The sequence below is a fragment of the Hypanus sabinus genome, chromosome 26, assembly GCF_030144855.1.
Source record: "Hypanus sabinus isolate sHypSab1 chromosome 26, sHypSab1.hap1, whole genome shotgun sequence".
Classification (NCBI taxonomy): Eukaryota; Metazoa; Chordata; class Chondrichthyes; order Myliobatiformes; family Dasyatidae; genus Hypanus; species Hypanus sabinus.
The window spans coordinates 17,854,659-17,872,575 of record NC_082731.1 but is presented as its reverse complement, the minus strand read 5'-3'; the positions used below and the strand labels follow the sequence as shown (position 1 = coordinate 17,872,575).

Sequence of the window (17,917 nt, the reverse complement as noted above, 5' to 3'; positions counted from 1 at the left end):
ATGAAAAGGAAAAAGAAACCAAACTCGGAAATCCAGAACCCCCCCCCCACCCCCTCCCTCGCACACAAAAACCAACAGGAAGATGAGATCCCAAACCCTGCCCCTCCCTCGCACACACAAACCAACAGGAAGATGAGATCCCAAACCCTGCCCCTCCCTCGCACACACAAACCAACAGGAAGATCAGATCCCAAACGCTGCCCCTCCCTCGCACAAGAACCCGCCCGGGAATCAGCAACACGAAGGAAACGAAGGAAAGCCGTGCAAACTGCAGCCCCATAATCACATAAATCTCAGAGTTTCACAATTCACAGTAGGGATGAGAGTTATTTCTTTTGGAGGGTCGGGCAGGTCTTCTCAAAAGCTGATGGGAGCAGTGTGTGGAAGTGCTTGCAAGGAAGATGGGGGTGGTGGTGAAAGGGGGTGAACAGGATTGTACGGTCCGGGTGAAAATGGCTGGGAGTGGACTGAAATGAACCGTTTCCCAGCAGAATTGACTCAGTGGGCATTTTCTGCACCATGCTTCCCCCCCCCCCCCCCCCACCTTGCCAAGTGTTAGCAGATCCTTAAAATCAGAGACTGGAAATGTCCGTGTTTACTCCGAATGTGGCCCCTGGCAGACAAACTCCATCCTTCTTGTACAAGAAGGAGAGTTTTGTTGATCGCCAGCTGTACCTGCACAACGCCCTTCCCAGTCTGTGTATCCCTGCCTGCCATCCAGAATTGAAACGCAGAGGGTTCTGGGAATGTGGAGCAAAACAGGAAATGTTGCAAATGCAGCAAGGGAGCGAGCACGCTGGTCACCTTGTTCAATTTTCAGGTGTCTGGGCTCTTCCTGTTCGCTCCTGACTGCCCCTCAACGGTGGGCGGATTGGCACCTCCGGACTGCTTTGGTCCGGGTGGGACAGGTTTTCCGTGCTAACCCGATTTTCTGCCTGCTCTCAGACCCCATCCCCCCAAATCCCTCTCATCCATGCGCCTAGCCACACCAGTCTTAAACATTTCAACTGTAATTACAAAGTTTGTAGGATGATTTTCGTGCCGGGCCAAATCCGATAGATCGGGTACATCCAAACCAAGCCCCGGAGTGAATCGTGGTGACTGAACTCTGTGCTCGGACGATGATTTAGGCTCCAAGCCAGGTTGAAGAGGTCAGGGCATCGGGGCCGGTTCAGTTCGCTGCTCTGTGAGGTTTACCCAGCTCTGCACTGAACTGGGGACTCACTCAAGCTATTGCTGGAGGTTATTATTTACATGATTTGTCTTTTTCCTGCACATTGGGTGCTTGACCATCTTTTTCTCTTGCTTCCTTCGGGTCCCTTCGTTCTGCAGCTGCCTGCGAGGAGACGAATCTCCAGGTTGTACTTTGATAATAAACGTGTGTTGGACTGAACCACGTTCACCACTTCCGCTGGCAGTCCATCCCACACTCACCTCACCCTCCGCGAAGGCGTTCCCCCCTCAGACTCCCCTTAAATATTTCCCCTTTGACCCTCCACTGACCTCTGTTTCAAGTCTCACCCAGCCTGCGTGCGTTCACCCATCGCTTCGGTAAAGATGCTGTCCGTTGGAGAGTTCCGGGATTCGGACACAGCTGGTGAGTAGGGAAGGAATCCTGGAAATGGAGCGAGTCCAGCGGGTCCTGCCCCTGAGGTCAAGGGCGATCAATGTCCGATGTGGCAGACGTTCAGTAATACCCCACGAAAATGTGCATCTGTGCTTTATTGAATGCTTTCTTTACCTGGAAAGAGAATCCCAGGACTACCAGGGGTACAGTTATGGCGAACGCACGTAGCCTTTTCCACCTCAGTTTGGCTGAGGCTGGAGGTCAGGGTGAAAGGTGAAATATTCAGCGGAGGGGGAACTTTTTCGCTCAGTTTCCAGTAGGAGTGGTAGGTGCAGGCTGAATTGCAGCACTGAAGAGAACCGTAGAACATTACGGCACAGAAACAGGCCCCTCGGCCCTTCTTGGCTGTGGTGAACCATTTTTCTGCCTGGTCCCACTGACCTGCACCTGGACCATATCCCTCCATACCCCTCTCATCCATGTACCTGTCCAAGCTTTTCTTAAATGTCAAAAGTGAGCCCACATTCACCACTTCATCTGGCAGCTCATTCCACACTCCCACCACTCTCTGCGTGAAGAAGCCCCCCCAATGTTCCCTTTAAACTTTTCCCCCTTCACCCTTAACCCATGTCCTCTGGTTTTTTCCTCCCCTAGCCTCAGTGGAAAAAGCCTGCTTGCATTCACTCTATCTGTACCCATCATAATTTTATATACCTCTATCAAATCTCCCCTCATCCTTTTATGCTCCAGGGAATAAAGTCCTAACTTATTCAACCTTTCTCTGTAACTCAGTTTCTCAAGTTTGGTTGAGAGAAAAGGGATGTGATCTTGGAGCAGGTAGATTGAACATCAGGACAGCCAAAGGCCTGTCTGTGTGGTGTAGAACCCCACTCCCTGTACTGTGCGTGACAAAATGCTCCGTAAGGATGGCGAAGTGCTCCTCGATGCAGGCGACAATCATATACCAACCCCAATTTCTGTGTTGTACATGGTGAACCCTGAAATCTGCTGGCCCCAGGTTTGTGGGAGGCCGGGTCATTAAGGTGGAGGGAGCTACAGTATTGTGCAAAGGTCTTGGGCAAATATACATGTGTATTTATAAAAATAAGACCTTTGCACAGTACTGTATTTGTCTAGTGTGTAAATCTGGCAGGGAGCAAAGGATGTTGGGAACGGTGAGGGTGGAGGGGTGACTCCACTGTACCCCCCCAGTTCTACCCCTACACCTGCGCACTGGGGAAAGGTGGTTTACCACGCTGAGCCGCGTGCCTTTAGGACGTGGGAGGGAACTGGGACCTCATGAGAAACCAACATGGACGAGCCCGTGATGACGCACAGCCCACCACCAAGGTACACACACAGACAGACAGTGCACCCCTTGGATCAGTGTGTTGGGCCCAGGATAGATCCTCTGAGAAGTTGATGCCCAGGAACTTGAAGCTGCTCACCCCCTTTCCACTGCCGACTCCTCCCCTCCCCGATGAGGACTGGCATGTGTTCCCTCCACCTCCCCATCCTAAAGTTCACGACCAGTCCTTTCTCTTGCTGACGATGGCTGCAAGGATATTGTTGCAGCTCCACTGGCCTATCTCACTCCCGCACACCTCCTCGCCGCCACCTGCAATGGTTTACCAGTTTGAGCTGCGTCTAGCCACACAGTCAGGAGTGTAGAGGGAGCAGGGAATAACCACGGATATCGAATATCAATACCGATCCGCACTGTCTCCCAATGAGGGAGTTGAGGATCCAGTTGCAGAGGGCCCACCTGCGTTGACCTTATTTGCCTCCATGTCCCTCTACACCTCGCCCACTTAAGTGCCCGGTCTAAGTTGCCTCCTAGGGGTAAGTTCTGATTCCACCACCCCCTTCCCTGGCGGCAGATTTCGTGTGAACCGCAGTAAGTGTAACAAAGAAAGTTACCTCAGAAACTGCTTCCTCCACCTCGAACCTACCCCTCTCGTCTTTGACACCCGAGCCCTGGGTAAAAAGTTCTGTTTATCTACCCTGTCTGCCTCTGATAATCTTACTTATCAATCAGGTTTATTATCACTGACATGTTGTTTTGCGCCAGCAGTACAGAGAGATATCAGTAAATGTGTGAAGGAAGTGGTGAGGTAGAGTCCGATGGCAATGGGGAAGAAGCTGTACCTCCTCCCCAACGGTAGGCATGTCCTTGGTGGTGGGGGTCCTTAATGATGTATGCCGGCTTTTTGAGGCATCGCCTTTCAAACTGAATTTACTTGGTTACTTGGGTCCTTCGCATACATTTGGAGTAAAAATCTTTACGGTATGCCTCTGTCTAGACATGCAATTTGTAGAAGTTTAAAATAAATATTATGTACCACAGGATAGTCAAGATAACATAGAAATGCAGTTGTGTCAGTATGAATTGTGCAGTCTGATGGCCTGGTGGAAGAAGCCGTCCCGGAGCCTGCTGGTCCTGGCTTTTCCCGGATGGTGGCAGCTGGATCAGTTTGTGGTTGGGGTGACTCGGGTCTCCAATGATCCTCTGGGCCCTTTATACACACCTGTCTCTGTAAATGTCCTGAGTCATGGGAACTCACTACGTATGTGCTGGGCTGTCCACACCACTCTCTGCAGGGTCCAGTGATTAACGAATGTACAGCTCCCATTCCAGGCAGTGATGCAGCCAGTCAGGCTGGTCTCAATTGTGCCCCTGTAGAAAGTTCTTAGGATTTGGAGGCCCACACCAAACTTCTTCAATTGCTTGAGGTGAAAGGTGCTGTTGTGCCTTTTGCGCCACTTTTGAAGGTACCCTCAGAGCTCCGAAGGCTAGTGTCCATGGTGGAGCTGGCTGAGTCTGCGTTCCTCCAGTCTGCAGCACCTTTTTCCCGATCACGTGTATTGGCCTCTCCGTACCAGACAGTGATGCAACCTGTTAAAGTGCTCTTTACGGTGAGGTAATCCCTCAGCCTCTTTCACTCCAGTCCCGTCCAATCCTTCTCCGTAACCAAACTCCGCCAGTGGAGGCAACCCTTTGGGGAATCTCCTTTGTGCCCGCCCCATCCTTGTCTACAGTGTGGTGACCAGCACAGCACTCAATCCTCCCAAGTGGAGGAATTCCAATGATTGACCTCCCTGTGTAAGTGGGGGGGGGGGAGGAGGAGTTTTTCCTCATTCCTCGTCCTGACTGTGACACCCCCCACAGCCACAGAAACATTGTTCCTGCTCCTGCATTTTCCATATTTTCTTCCGGCGTAGGAAGCTATTCGGCCCGTTGAGTTCCTGCTGACTCTCGAGGCAATCCAGTTCCCTCGCTCATGGGCTGACAGTGCGATTCCACTCGGGACTTGTGCACAGTGCTGTGTTCCACACTTCTGCAAGAGAGTTTCAAGCACCAGGGGTGATGCAGAGAGGGTTCACTGGGTCTGTAACTCGGGGGAAAGGGCCTCCCTCACTGGGAAAGGTTGGGCAGGCTGGGCCCACTCTCCTTGGGGGTGTAGGGGAGTGAGAGGGATCTTACCGATTCTGTGGCAAGGCTTGATGGGGGAGATGCTGAACTGGTGTTTCCCCTGCTGGGGGAGGTGGAATTTAGATCCGGGGGCGGGGCGGGGAGGCACTGTTTCAAGATGGGGGCAGAGATCTCTGTTGGATGGTAGGTCACTGGATGTATTGGAGAGGGATGGGAGCGGGAGAGGGGAAGATGAGACCAGTGTGGTTCTGTGGGGGGTGGGGAAAGGACATCTGGAGGAACTGGTTTCCCAGCTTACCTTCATTCTGTCTGCTGCAGCCTGGACCCCCCGAAGCAGCGAGTCCTGGCTCCCAGCCCCGACATGGCAGAGCAACCGCTCGCAGAGATGGTGGAGATCGCAGTGCGGCAATTCGCATCGGACGCCGACGGTACGTGCTGCTCCCTCCCCCCACCCCGGACAGTCTGGTGGGGCTCCCCTTACCCCGCCTTGCTGGTGGCCCAGCTGACCCTCAAAACATAGGGTGATGACGCAGAGAGGGGCTGTTGCTTTCGGAGTGCAGGAGGTCCTAAATGGTGAAAGGGGGCGAGAGGGTGGTATGTCGGAGGGGGTTATTGTGGTGGGGTGGAGTGGCTGCCATCACTGTGGTACGACTCGAGAACGTGGAGAGATGGAGTTGCAGAGTTGTGTAACGTACAAACAGGCCCTTTGGCCCAACTCGTCCATGCTCACCAAGTAGCCCCCCCCCCCCCCACTGAGCTCGTCCAATCTGCCTATATCTCTCCCTCATATCCATGAACGTGTCAAAATGCCTTGTAAACGTAGTCATTCTATCCTCCTCCACCACTTCTTCCGGCAGCTCGCTCCATCCTGTGTGGAAACCTCTCACCTCGTCTCTAGTTTTAGACTCCCCTACCCTGGATACTGAGACCACCCACCTGATCGACACCCCTCCTGTCCGTTGCTTCAGGGGGAATGAAATCCCAGTGATAACATTCGGCCTTTCGGTCTGGGTGCACGGCAGCGAGAGGAGGAGTGGATCTGGATTATTTATAGGTCTCGTGAGACCATGGATTTGCGCCTTAGCAGGGCAGGGTTGTATGGGAGACCGGCAGTTGCCCAAGCTGCAGGCCTTCCCCTGTCCATGCCACCGATGTTGTCCAAGGGAAGGGCACTAGGACCCAAGCAGCTTGGCACCGGTGTCGTCGCAGAGCAACGTGTGGTTAATTGCCTTGCTCAAGGACACAGCACGCTGTCTCAGCTGAGGCTCAAACCAGTGACCTTCAGATCACTAGACCGATGCCTTATCCACTAGGCCACACGCCTACAGATCTGGATTAAGCTATAACTTTCAGAAAGGAGTCACAGAACCCCACCACCTCAGGCCGAGACCCTTCAGACCATTGAGTCAGTGCTGACCATCAACCACACAGTTACACTAATCCAATGCTGACCTCGTTACATTACCCCCCACCGCAGATTCTACCTCCCACCCACACACTGAGCCGTTAACCCACCGACCAGTGCTTCTCTGGGACGTGGGGGGTGAAAGGGAGCCCCCAGGGTCACAGGGAGAACGTGCAAACTCCACCCGATCCCGCCAGAGCGAGGGGGGTGGAGAAGGAGATGGTGGCTGCTCCCTGGCATAGGAACAGCACTGTTTCATAAAACGGCCGTCAGGCAAAGGTGCAAACTCTAGCCTCAAACTCTTAACCTTAGCCCTCCCCTCAGAGGTTGTCTGAGTTTAGGGTGCATCGCCCCCCCCCCCCCATTAATGAGTTGGTTTGCAGCAAAAGCAGTTTCTGATTTTGTGTTTGTGGAGAGCAGAGTCAGCTTCCCCCCCCATCCCACCCTCGCTTAAAACCGTCAGTGCAAACTTTGTGGGCCAGGTTTCACATTCCTGGGCAACTTGGCGGCTTCTGAGCTCCCAGACATCTTTTATTCAACAATTATCTGCCATTTATGACAGCCTTCAGCTGATTTATAAACACCTTATCTGCTGTTGCCCTTTGTACCTTGGATAGCTCGGGAAGACCATATCAGCTGACTCTTCGTTTTTCCACTTTTGCTGAGAAAGGACAAGTGGCCCGCTTTATCTTGCGGCAGAGGGAAGGGCCGTAGAGGAGATTAGACAGTGCTGACTGAACGCTTGGCACGAGAGCGGAGGTTTGCTCTGTCAGTCTGTGATGTGAGACACCTGGCTATGCTCACGCACACACTGTTACAATACACGATAACAGACCACCACTCTTCCCGATCTTTCCTCACTGTACACAATCTCAACAGACCCCCAACCTTCCTGATCTTTCCCCATCGTACACAATCCCAATGGACCCCACCCCTTCCCATTCACTCCCACCATACACAATCCCAATGGACTCCACCCCTTCCCATTCACTCCCACCATACACAATCCCAATGGACCCCACCCCTTCCCATTCACTCCCACCGAACACAATCCCAATGGACCCCACCACTTCCCATTCACTCCCACCGTACACAATCCCAATGGACCCCACCACTTCCCATTCACTCCCACCGTACACAATCCCAATGGACCCCACCCCTTCCCATTCACTCCCACTGTACACAACCCCAATGGACCCCACCCCTTCCCATTCACTCCCACTGTACACAACCCCAATGGACCCCACCCCTTCCCATTCACTCCCACCGTACACAATCCCAACAGACCCCAGCCCTTCCCATTCACTCCCACCATACACAATCCCAACAGACCACACCCCTTCCCATTCACCCCCACTGTACACAATCCCAATGGACCTCGCCCCTTCCCATTCACTCCCACCGTACACAATCCCAACAGACCCTTCCCACTCACTCCCACCATACACAATCCCAATGGACCCCACCCCTTCCCATTCACCCCCACTGTACACAATCCCAATGGACCTCACCCCTTCCCATTCACTCCCACTGTACACAATCCCAATGGACCTCACCCCTTCCCATTCACTCCCACCGAACACAATCCCAATGGACACCACCCCTTCCCATTCACTCCCACCGTACACAATCCCAATGGACACCACCCCTTCCCATTAACTCCCACCGTACACAATCCCAACAGACCCCACCTCTTCCCATTCACTCCCACCATACACAATCCCAACAGACCACACCCCTTCCCATTCACCCCCACTGTACACAATCCCAATGGACCTCGCCCCTTCCCATTCACTCCCACCGTCCACAGTCCTAAAATGACTCCTTTCCTGCCGTGCACATCGCCATTTGATCCCTTCTCTTTGCACTGAACATGACGCTAGTTCCAGACCATTTTCTGTCAGTCCACTTGTCTAGGCTTTTCCCATATGGATGGTAAAGACCATCCAGGGAATTTACTGTGGTGTGTTTGTCAGGGTTTGTCTATCTTCATCTTTTATATAATTCCCTATGAAGGATAAATAATCATATAAAAAATGAAATGAGAGGTTAAAGTATGGATATTGAATAAAATGTGTATAAATCTATAAATCCCAGTATGTATTCACCTGCACATTGTAAATCCCTGCTGATTTTCCTCAGATGCTGCATCGACTGTCACCGTCTCCTCTCACCCCCAACAGGTACCCTGCAAAGCTCCCACACAGACGATCGGGACGATGCCAGTCCCAGTGGGAAACGCCGCAGAGTGGAGGTGCCCCAAGCGGAGACCGAGGAAGGAGAGGATAGCATTCAGGTACAGGGACGAGCCAGTCATAAGGTGGGGGGGTGGCTGGCATACGTTCCCCTTAAAGGTAGCTGTTGTGCTCAGGACACCAGGAACGGGCTTGGTGGGGGAATATGTCAAGCACTGGATTTTCTGACTTCACGAGAGTCTTGGGGAACAAGACTCCTGATGTGATTTCTACTTAACTTCTATGGACTCATCCGAAGCTCCGTCCTATATCCCAGGGCTCTGTGAATCCCTCTGCCGTCACCGTCTCCCTTGTGACCACCCCCCTGGCTCTGAGAAAAGCTCGCCACCTCTTCCCTGCACTAACCCCGACTCCCAACGTTCCCTTCACACCCAAAGCTCTGCGATTGTCCTCCCTCTGCGAATTCCAGAGGTTCACCTTAATCACACCCCACCCCCCCCAGCATGACCCTTATTCTGAGGTGGTGACCCCGGTCAGGGGAAACTGTCCAAACCCACCCCCCCCCCCCGCCAGATATTCCTCAATATGACCACCCGGGAGGATTTTCAATGAGATCGGCCCTCGTACTCTCTGTAGTCTGGGAGGACAAGCCCGGCCAGCCTAACCCACGTGCTCCGGGGACAAATGATTGTGTCCATTGAAGTTGTTTCACTGATGGCTCCCTCGCCCTCTGAGGAATTCTCGTCACCCCCCCCCCCCCCCCCGATCTCTCTGCTCCTGGAACTCTGTAGGAGGCCTCTCCCTTCTTCTGCTGGGCCAGGGCTCCTTGGTGCCGACTTCGCTCCCTGAACCCTCTCTGCCGCTTTGGTGGCAGAGACGGAAGCACTCCATGTTGCTGCCCGGGCAGGGCACAGTTCCTCAAGTAGACCGAAACGTTCTGGTTAAATGCAGGAGTTCGGACTCCGATCTATTTGTCACACGTACATTGGAACATAGGGTGAAATATTGTACATTGTCTGCACTGGGGCCAGGCCTCAGACGTTGCCTCGCGTTCCGCTGCTGGCGTCGCACGTCCAGAACGTCGCTGAACACAACAAAACCGAATGCACTGAGCAGCAAGTGCAAAGCCTTGCCCCCTCCCCCCCACCCACGCAAGTAAACAACCCCCCCCCAACCCCAGGGCAGGCCGTCTCCTTCGGCCTCCAGCGCACTTCAGTTCAAACCATCAGTATCAAAGCCTGCGGCGAGAGGTGTTCCTTCCCGCCTTAGGGTCAAAGGTTATGGTGAGCTGGGTACTCCCGGGGTCAAGGTTCACAGTTACTGACCCCCCCCCCCCCAATGAAGTTTACATGGAACAGTAGAGGCCTTTCAGCCCGAGATGTTGTGCGGATCGATACCAACCTCCTCCGTGAACAATCGGACTCTCCCTACACAGTCCGAACCCTCCGCTTACATCCACCTCAGTCCTATTGTTCAGAGTAAACTTATTGTCAAAATACGCTGACGTTACCGTCTACTGCTTTCAGATGCATTTTCTTGCGTGCATTTACAGGGAAGAAAATACCGTAGAATTTATAAGGAACTATACATAATGAAAGGCGGGCAAAAGAAGATAAACCGTGCAAACACAAGAATACTGAGAATACCAGTTGTGAGGAAGTCATTGAAAGTGAGTCTGCAGATGGCAGAAACAGTTCGGGGCAGTTGTGAGTGAAGTTACCCATGCTGGTTCAGCAGCCTGACGGTTGTCGGGTAATAACTGTTCCTGAACCTGACGTTGTGGGAGCCAAGGCTCCTGTAGCTCCTACCCGACAGTGGTAGTGAGAAGAGGGGCATGGTGGAGGTCTCGGTTGATGAGTTCTGGCCACACTCCTTGTAAATGGCCGCCGTGGTTTGTAATAGACTGGGTTGTGTTCACCACCTCCCCTTTCTGAGCACGGGCGTTTCTGGTCCAGCCACAGGGTACTCACTCTTCACTGTGCGTCTGTGGAAGGTTGGCAAGGGCTTTGCTGGTGTCTCAATTCTGAGCAAACTCTGAAGAGTGTGGAGACACTGTTGTGTCTTTTAATGGTGCTTGCCAATCAGCCTTCATCCCCACCCCCCACAGTGCACTGCAGGGCAGCAAACACTCCCTATGTCAAAGAAAAAACCCTACATATAACCATATATCAATTTACAGCACAGAAACAGGCCACCTCAGCCCTTCTAGTTCATACCGAGTGCTACTCCCACCTACCTGCCCTCTATTTCTTTCCTGTCCATATACCTATACAATTTTTTTTTTAATGACAAAATCAAACCTGCCTGTACCACTTCTACTGGAAGCTCGTTCCACACAGCTACCACTCTCTGAGTAAAAAAGTCCCCCCTCATGTTACCCCTAAACTTTTGCCCCTTAACTCATGTCCTCTTGTTTGAATCTCCCCTACTCTCAATGGAAAAAGCCTATCCACGTCAACTCTATCTATCCCCCCATAACTTTAAATACCTCTATCAAGTCCCCCCCTCAACCTTCTACGCTCCAAAGAATAAAGACCTAACTTGTTGAACCTTTCTCTGTAACTTAGATGCTGAAACCCAGGTAACATTCTAGTAAATCTCCTGTGTACTCTCTCTATTTTGTTGACATCTTTCCTATTGTAACCCCCTGGGTCGCCTCAGGCTCGCTCAGCTCGTTCTCGTCTAGGGGGAGCAGTCTTCGGCCCCGCCAAACTGGGTAATCAGCTGGTGTGGATGCTGTGTGATGTCCCCGCCTCGCCCAAAAACAGACAGTACACCATATGCAATTAAATGAGTACAATTTATAAAGGTTACTATAACTAAGTGATTAATAACGATACAGTATATATGAAGAGAAAAAATAAAGAAAAAGGCGCCAAACTTATCAAAGTCCAAACCACTTCGCGCACAACCGTTGGAGCTCAATTACTGAAGTCTTCTGGCCACCATTCGATCCCCTCCGAACTCCTCGACTCACAGCTCAGGACCACCCGAAGTGGTCAACCAAGCATATCTATCATCGTCTCCTCTCCTCAGGGTACCTCCTGGCCTCGGACCCCCCCCCTTGCGGTTCGTTCCTCGCCCAGTTTACAGCATCGCGTCCTCTCTCTCACCCCCTTGCGCCGATCTCCCCAAAAGCCCGCCAACAATAGCTTATAGACTCAGAAGAAAGAACAACATTAATCCTAATTGGTTTACAAAGGAATACAATTCTCGTTATCAGTAAATTTTAACCCAAACAAGCTTCTCTCGCAACAAAGAAGCATTCCTGCTTTTAACAAAACAAAGAAGCCATTTTGATTACGTACACAGTAACAAAGAAAAAAGAAGAAACCCCCTTTACACTATAATTCGGTGACCAGAACTGTACACAATACTCCAAACTTGGCCTCACCAATGCCTTGTACAATTTTAACATTACATCCCAACTCCTATACTCAATGCTCTGATTTATAAAGGCCAGCATACCAAAAGTTTTTTTCACCACCCTATCCACGTGAGATTCCTACCTCAGACATCTCCCCTAAACTTTCTAACGCTTACCTTAACAAGGACGCTCTCTTGCATCGGCCAAGTTCACAGTCAGTGGTGAATCCCACACACACATCCGCCCCACCTGGAGTCCTGTGTGCAGTTCGGGTCCCCTGGCTTCATTAAACTGGCAGAGGGTGCAGAAAAGACCAATGGGGATATTACCAGGATTGGAGGGCTGGGACTGTTTTTCCTGGAGGGACAACACCTAATCATGGTTTAAGTATAAAATCACAAGAGCTGTAAAGAGAAAAGTGCCTGCTTCCTGTCGTAAACCAGAGAGCATGGGTTTGAGGTGAGAGGGAGGAGCTTTAATGGGATCAGATGAATAAATTCCTCAGGCAGTTGTTGGGATCCGGAATGAGCTGCCAGAGGAGGTGGTGTGGGCAGGAACACGGACAATATTTCTGAGACGTCTAGCGAGTGTTTGAATGAGGGGTATGGAATTGATGCAGGCAAGTGCAGTTTGTGTAGACAGAGCACGCTGGTCGGCATAGAGAAGATGGGCTGAAGGGCCCTTCGATGCTCTCTGCCTCACATTGAAAGGTGAAAGACGGACTCTGGGGTCAAAGTTCACTGTGGACTCGGTCTCTCCTCACTCAACTCTGCACCAGTCTCCCTCCCTCATCTCACTTCTCCCCCTCCATCTCGCCTCCCCCAGGCCCTCCTCTACTCTGCCAGCAAGACCCTCTGCCTGCGCCTGGATGCCATCGAAGCCGACCTGAACTCCATGGAGGACAAATGCAAGTGCCTGAGGGCGAAGGTCGACCTGCTGGCCAATCAGAACGTGCTGCGGGCGCCAGTGGCCGAGCTGCAGAGGCCGGAGGGGCAGCAGCCGGCAGGCAGCAGGTGGGTGCTGCCGGGAGGGAGGGAGAGGCGGGGTGGCAGGTGGGTGCTGGTGTGTGGGAGGGAGAGGCGGGGTGGCAGGTGGGTGCTGGTTTGAGGGAGAGGCGGGCTGGCAGGTGGGTGCTGGTATGAGGGAGGGAGAGGCAGGGAGAGGCGGGGTGGCAGGAGGTGGGTGCTGGCGTGAGGGAGGGAGAGGCAGAGAGAGGCCGGCTGGCAGGTGGGTGCTGGCGTGAGGGAGGGAGAGGCAGGGAGAGGCCGGCGGGCGGCAGGTGGGTGCTGGCGTGAGGGAGGGAGAGGCCGGCTGGCAGGTGGATGCTGGTATGAGGGAGGGAGAGGCCGGCTGGCAGGTGGGTGCTGGCGTGAGGGAGGGAGAGGCAGGGAGAGGCCGGCAGGCGGCAGGTGGGTGCTGGTGTGAGGGAGGGAGAGGCTGGCTGGCAGGTGGGTGCAGGCGTGAGGGAGGGAGAGGCAGGCTGGCAGGTGGGTGCTGGTATGAGGGAGGGAGAGGCCGGCTGGCAGGTGGGTGCTGGCGTGAGGGAGGGAGAGGCAGGCTGGCAGGTGGGTGCTGGTATGAGGGAGGGAGAGGCCGGCTGGCAGGTGGGTGCTGGCGTGAGGGAGGGAGAGGCTGGCTGGCAGGTGGGTGCTGGCGTGAGGGAGGGAGAGGCAGGGAGAGGCCGGCGGACGGCAGGTGGGTGCTGGCGTGAGGGAGGGAGAGGCAGGGAGAGGCCGGCTGGCAGGTGGGTGCTGGCGTGAGGGAGGGAGAGGCAGGGAGAGGCCGGCTGGCAGGTAGGTGCTGGCGTGAGGGAGGGAGAGGCAGGGAGAGGCCGGCTGGCAGGTGGATGCTGGCGTGAGGGAGGGAGAGGCCGGCTGGCAGGTGGATGCTGGCGTGAGGGAGGGAGAGGCCGGCTGGCAGGTGGGTGCTGGCGTGAGGGAGGGAGAGGCCGGCTGGCAGGTGGGTGCTGGCGTGAGGGAGGGAGAGGCCGGCTGGCAGGTGGGTGCTGGCGTGAGGGAGGGAGAGGCAGGGAGAGGCCGGCTGGCAGGTGGGTGCTGGCGTGAGGGAGGGAGAGGCAGGGAGAGGCCGGCTGGCAGGTGGGTGCTGGCGTGAGGGAGGGAGAGGCAGGGAGAGGCCGGCTGGCAGGTGGGTGCTGGCGTGAGGGAGGGAGAGGCAGGGAGAGGCCGGCTGGCAGGTGGGTGCTGGCGTGAGGGAGGGAGAGGCAGGGAGAGGCCGGCAGGCGGCAGGTGGGTGCTGGTGTGAGGGAGGGAGAGGCTGGCTGGCAGGTGGGTGCAGGCGTGAGGGAGGGAGAGGCAGGCTGGCAGGTGGGTGCTGGTATGAGGGAGGGAGAGGCCGGCTGGCAGGTGGGTGCTGGCGTGAGGGAGGGAGAGGCAGGCTGGCAGGTGGGTGCTGGTATGAGGGAGGGAGAGGCCGGCTGGCAGGTGGGTGCTGGCATGAGGGAGGGAGAGGCAGGGAGAGGCCGGCGGACGGCAGGTGGGTGCTGGCGTGAGGGAGGGAGAGGCAGGGAGAGGCCGGCTGGCAGGTGGGTGCTGGCGTGAGGGAGGGAGAGGCAGGGAGAGGCCGGCTGGCAGGTAGGTGCTGGCGTGAGGGAGGGAGAGGCAGGGAGAGGCCGGCTGGCAGGTGGGTGCTGGCGTGAGGGAGGGAGAGGCAGGGAGAGGCCGGCTGGCAGGTGGGTGCTGGCGTGAGGGAGGGAGAGGCAGGGAGAGGCCGGCTGGCAGGTGGGTGCTGGCGTGAGGGAGGGAGAGGCAGGGAGAGGCCGGCTGGCAGGTGGGTGCTGGCGTGAGGGAGGGAGAGGCAGGTGCTGGCGTGAGGGCGTCGAGGGAGGGAGAGGTGGTGAGGAGGAGCAGGAGAGTTGGGTGGTGGTGTGGGTGCTGGGGTTGCTGTGATGGGGGAAGAGCATAGAGGGGTTGTTGGTCGGGGCAATGGGGGTTTGGAGAGGCCGGGTGGTGCTGGGGTTTCTCGGTGGTGATTTGGGTGATAGAAAGGGGCAGAGTTCTGGGTGGGTGGGTGATGTGGGATTGACAGGGAGGGAAGAAAGAGGGGTGTGGGGTTGGGTAGTCATGTTGATAAGATGGGGCTGAGGGTGGGGGCGCGTGGAATTCATAGCCAGTTCAGTCCACAACACCCCTTCTGCCACCTGCTCCCTTCCTCCCCAGCCCTGTTTTCCCCCCTCTCGCTGCCGTATGTCCGTCCTCCCACACCGGTGTATTCACTCCCCCTCCCCAGATCTCTCCCACCCACCCATGAAAATGTAGACCACATGACTGTGAGATATAGGAGCAGAATTAGGCCATTTGGCCCATTGAGTCTGCTTCTTGTTCCATTGTGGCTGTAGTGTTCTCGTACAGATGTAAGAACTCTGAACTATACACCGAGGTAAACCGTAGTCAATGAGGGTATGATCGCAGCAAGATTAACCATTTACTGTTCACTCTTCCACATTAACGTATGGTGAAAAGGCGTTGCTTCTATGAAGTTTCTAGTGCGTAGAAAGAAAACTTTTCTCGTGCCGATCCTACACACACAAGCCCCCTTCTTCCCGTTTCTCCAAACTGGTATTTTCCCACAAGACACGGTGAAACCGGGTGTGACGTCATCACATGCCGCAATATCTCACAGACAACGAGTTTACTTTCAACAACCTTAACTTTAACTAGAAAATAATTACAAATGAATTACTAAAGCGAAAATGTAATAAAGCTAAACAAATGCCTTAGGGCAACACAGTGGCTGATACATTTTCCCTCTCAATCCCATTCTCCTCCCTACTCCCCATAACCTTTACACCCTGGCTAATCAAAAATCTGTCAACCTCTGCTTCAAATACGCCCAATGACTCGGCCTCCACAGCCGTCTGTGGTGATGAATTCCTCAGATTCACCACCCTCTGGCTCCTCAAGCCCCTCCTGCACTCTCTCCTCCCCTCCTCGATGAGCATCTCCTCCCACACCTTGGCCCGTTCTCTCCTCCCCACCCCATTCCTAATCAGATATTCATCACAGCTGGTCTCCTGCTTCCCCAGTCCCTGACCCCACCATCTCTCCGTTTCCACTTTTTCCCAAGGATTTCCCCACTCACAGTCTCCAGTCTCCCCCCTTCTCAACATCTCACACCCCCTTCACCCCAACCCCATCTTCTGTGAGCAGCTCAGCCCCACCACCCTGTCCCCTGCTGCCTTTCACTCCCAGTCTCTCGTCCTCCCTCATCCCATCCGTTTCTTTGCTGAAACCCACCCCCTACCCTCCAGTCCTGAAACCCTGCTCACTACTTGTCCTCCCACACACTCGAACTTTGCCTGGATGTTGTGATAGTGAGGTTCAAGGTGGGTCCTTTCCCCCATTCTTGAGGGTCCCTGAGGGGAAAAGGACTGGGGGAGGGTGAGCTTCTCTCGGATCTAATCTAATTCTGTGTTTAATTTTCTTCCCCCCCCCCCATCCCACCCATTCATCTGCCCCACACCTGATCTTTACCCCAAACTAATCCCTCCCCTCCCCTCTTCCCCCCCCCCCCCACAGCTCAGCCACCGTGACACAGGAGGCATCCAGCAAAGCCCCGCAGTCAGAGGAGGAGTTTGAGGGCAACGCTGAGCCAGCGGGGGAGGGGGTGATCCCAGGCGTGCGGATTGTGGCGCTGTGCGCGGACGGCCGGGAGGGGGCGGAAGGGCGGCAGGACAGCTCCGTGGCCTTGCTGCCGGATGCCACCAACCTGCTGTACCAGCTCATGTACTGACCGCTCGCCCTCGCTCCTCCTTCCACCCCCCCCCACCCAGCGCGAGGCCGCAGGACCCCCTCACCCCCACACTCGGCTGGACGCCTGTCTCTGAACACAGTCCGATCCCAGGTCCGATGTTTCCGCCCTCCCCGAACTGTTCTCCACACCCACCTCCCCTTACCGAGAATATTGGAGTGAGCTGTCACCCTGTACCCCTCCCCAATCCAAGAAAGAGACCTGAAATTGAGGGTCTATTTCTGTGCGAGGGGTTAACTCACCCTTCCACGTACCTGCCTTCCTGTTTGACCCCACCATGGCTGGTTTTCTACCTCTGCGCCACCTTTCCTCTCTCCCTCCATTCCCCTGATATCCGGAGGGCGGGAGAGAATTCTTGACCTTCGCTCCTCTCTGGGGGAAGGAGTTTCTCCCCCATCTCTGTCCCAAGTGGCCCCTTCATTCCCTGGATCTGGGCACTGAATTTGTTCTGTCTGAGGAAGTTATTCCTCAGGAGCCTTTGCTGCCCTCCCTACAAGTCCGTCCCTCATTGAGTCAGAGGACCAGTGCGCCCCCTGTTGAGTCGGAGGGCCATACCGCCCTCTGCTGAGTCAGAAGATCAGACCAGTACACAATATTCCATGGAGAGTCTCTCTGGTGCCCTGTATTATTGGAGTAAGAGGCCCGTCCTCCTGCACTCCCTCTGCCACGTCTATGCTTCTTTGGGTAGGGAGACTAGACCTGTACGTGGTATTCCAGGTGCGGTCTCACCAGGACACTGTCAACTGGAGCGAAATGTCGCTGAAATCTCTTTCAATAAAGGCTGATGCACCTACCTTCTTGACTACTTGTTACTCCCGCACGTTACCCTTGACCACTCCACCCGGGCGTTGGGGAGGTGAGGGTATTTGCACCCCTTCCAGGTCCAAGGCTTGTCGAAGCGAGGTAATGTTGTGTTCACTCCCGGTTGCCTCATTATAGGAAGGACGTGGAAACTGTAGAGAAGGTGAGGAAGGGATTTACTGGGTTTAGAGAGCTTGTCATTTGCGGAAAGGTTGGGCTTTTCCTCTTTGGAATGAAGTGGGGTGAGAGGTTTGTAAGATTATGAGAAGCACAGGTACAGTGGGTATTCAGTACATTTTAACCGTGGTGGCAATGGCCAATGCTGGGGGCATTCTGTTACGGTGAGTGGAGCCAAGTTTCGGGGAGATGTCAGAGGTGGGCT

At 54.7% G+C, this 17,917-nt stretch overlaps 1 protein-coding gene across 7 annotated transcripts in view; it reads left to right on the top strand.

Annotated features, from left to right (window-relative positions):
• Window positions 1-17,527, top strand: part of LOC132381846 (protein BANP-like) — a 31,863-nt gene extending 14,336 nt beyond the window's left edge. For 6 of the 7 annotated variants that reach the window (XM_059951474.1, XM_059951473.1, XM_059951472.1 and 3 more), the window contains 4 exons: window positions 5,319-5,428; window positions 8,589-8,701; window positions 12,793-12,980; window positions 16,503-17,527. In XM_059951474.1, the coding sequence (XP_059807457.1) occupies window positions 5,362-5,428; window positions 8,589-8,701; window positions 12,793-12,980; window positions 16,503-16,716 (582 nt within the window). In that variant the 5' untranslated portion in view covers window positions 5,319-5,361 and the 3' untranslated portion in view covers window positions 16,717-17,527. Of the gene's footprint in view, window positions 1-3,641; window positions 3,729-5,318; window positions 5,429-8,588; window positions 8,702-12,792; window positions 12,981-16,502 lie in introns of those variants that run through there. The other variant, XM_059951468.1, reaches the window with a different exon arrangement.
• The last annotated feature ends 390 nt before the right edge of the window (window positions 17,528-17,917 follow it).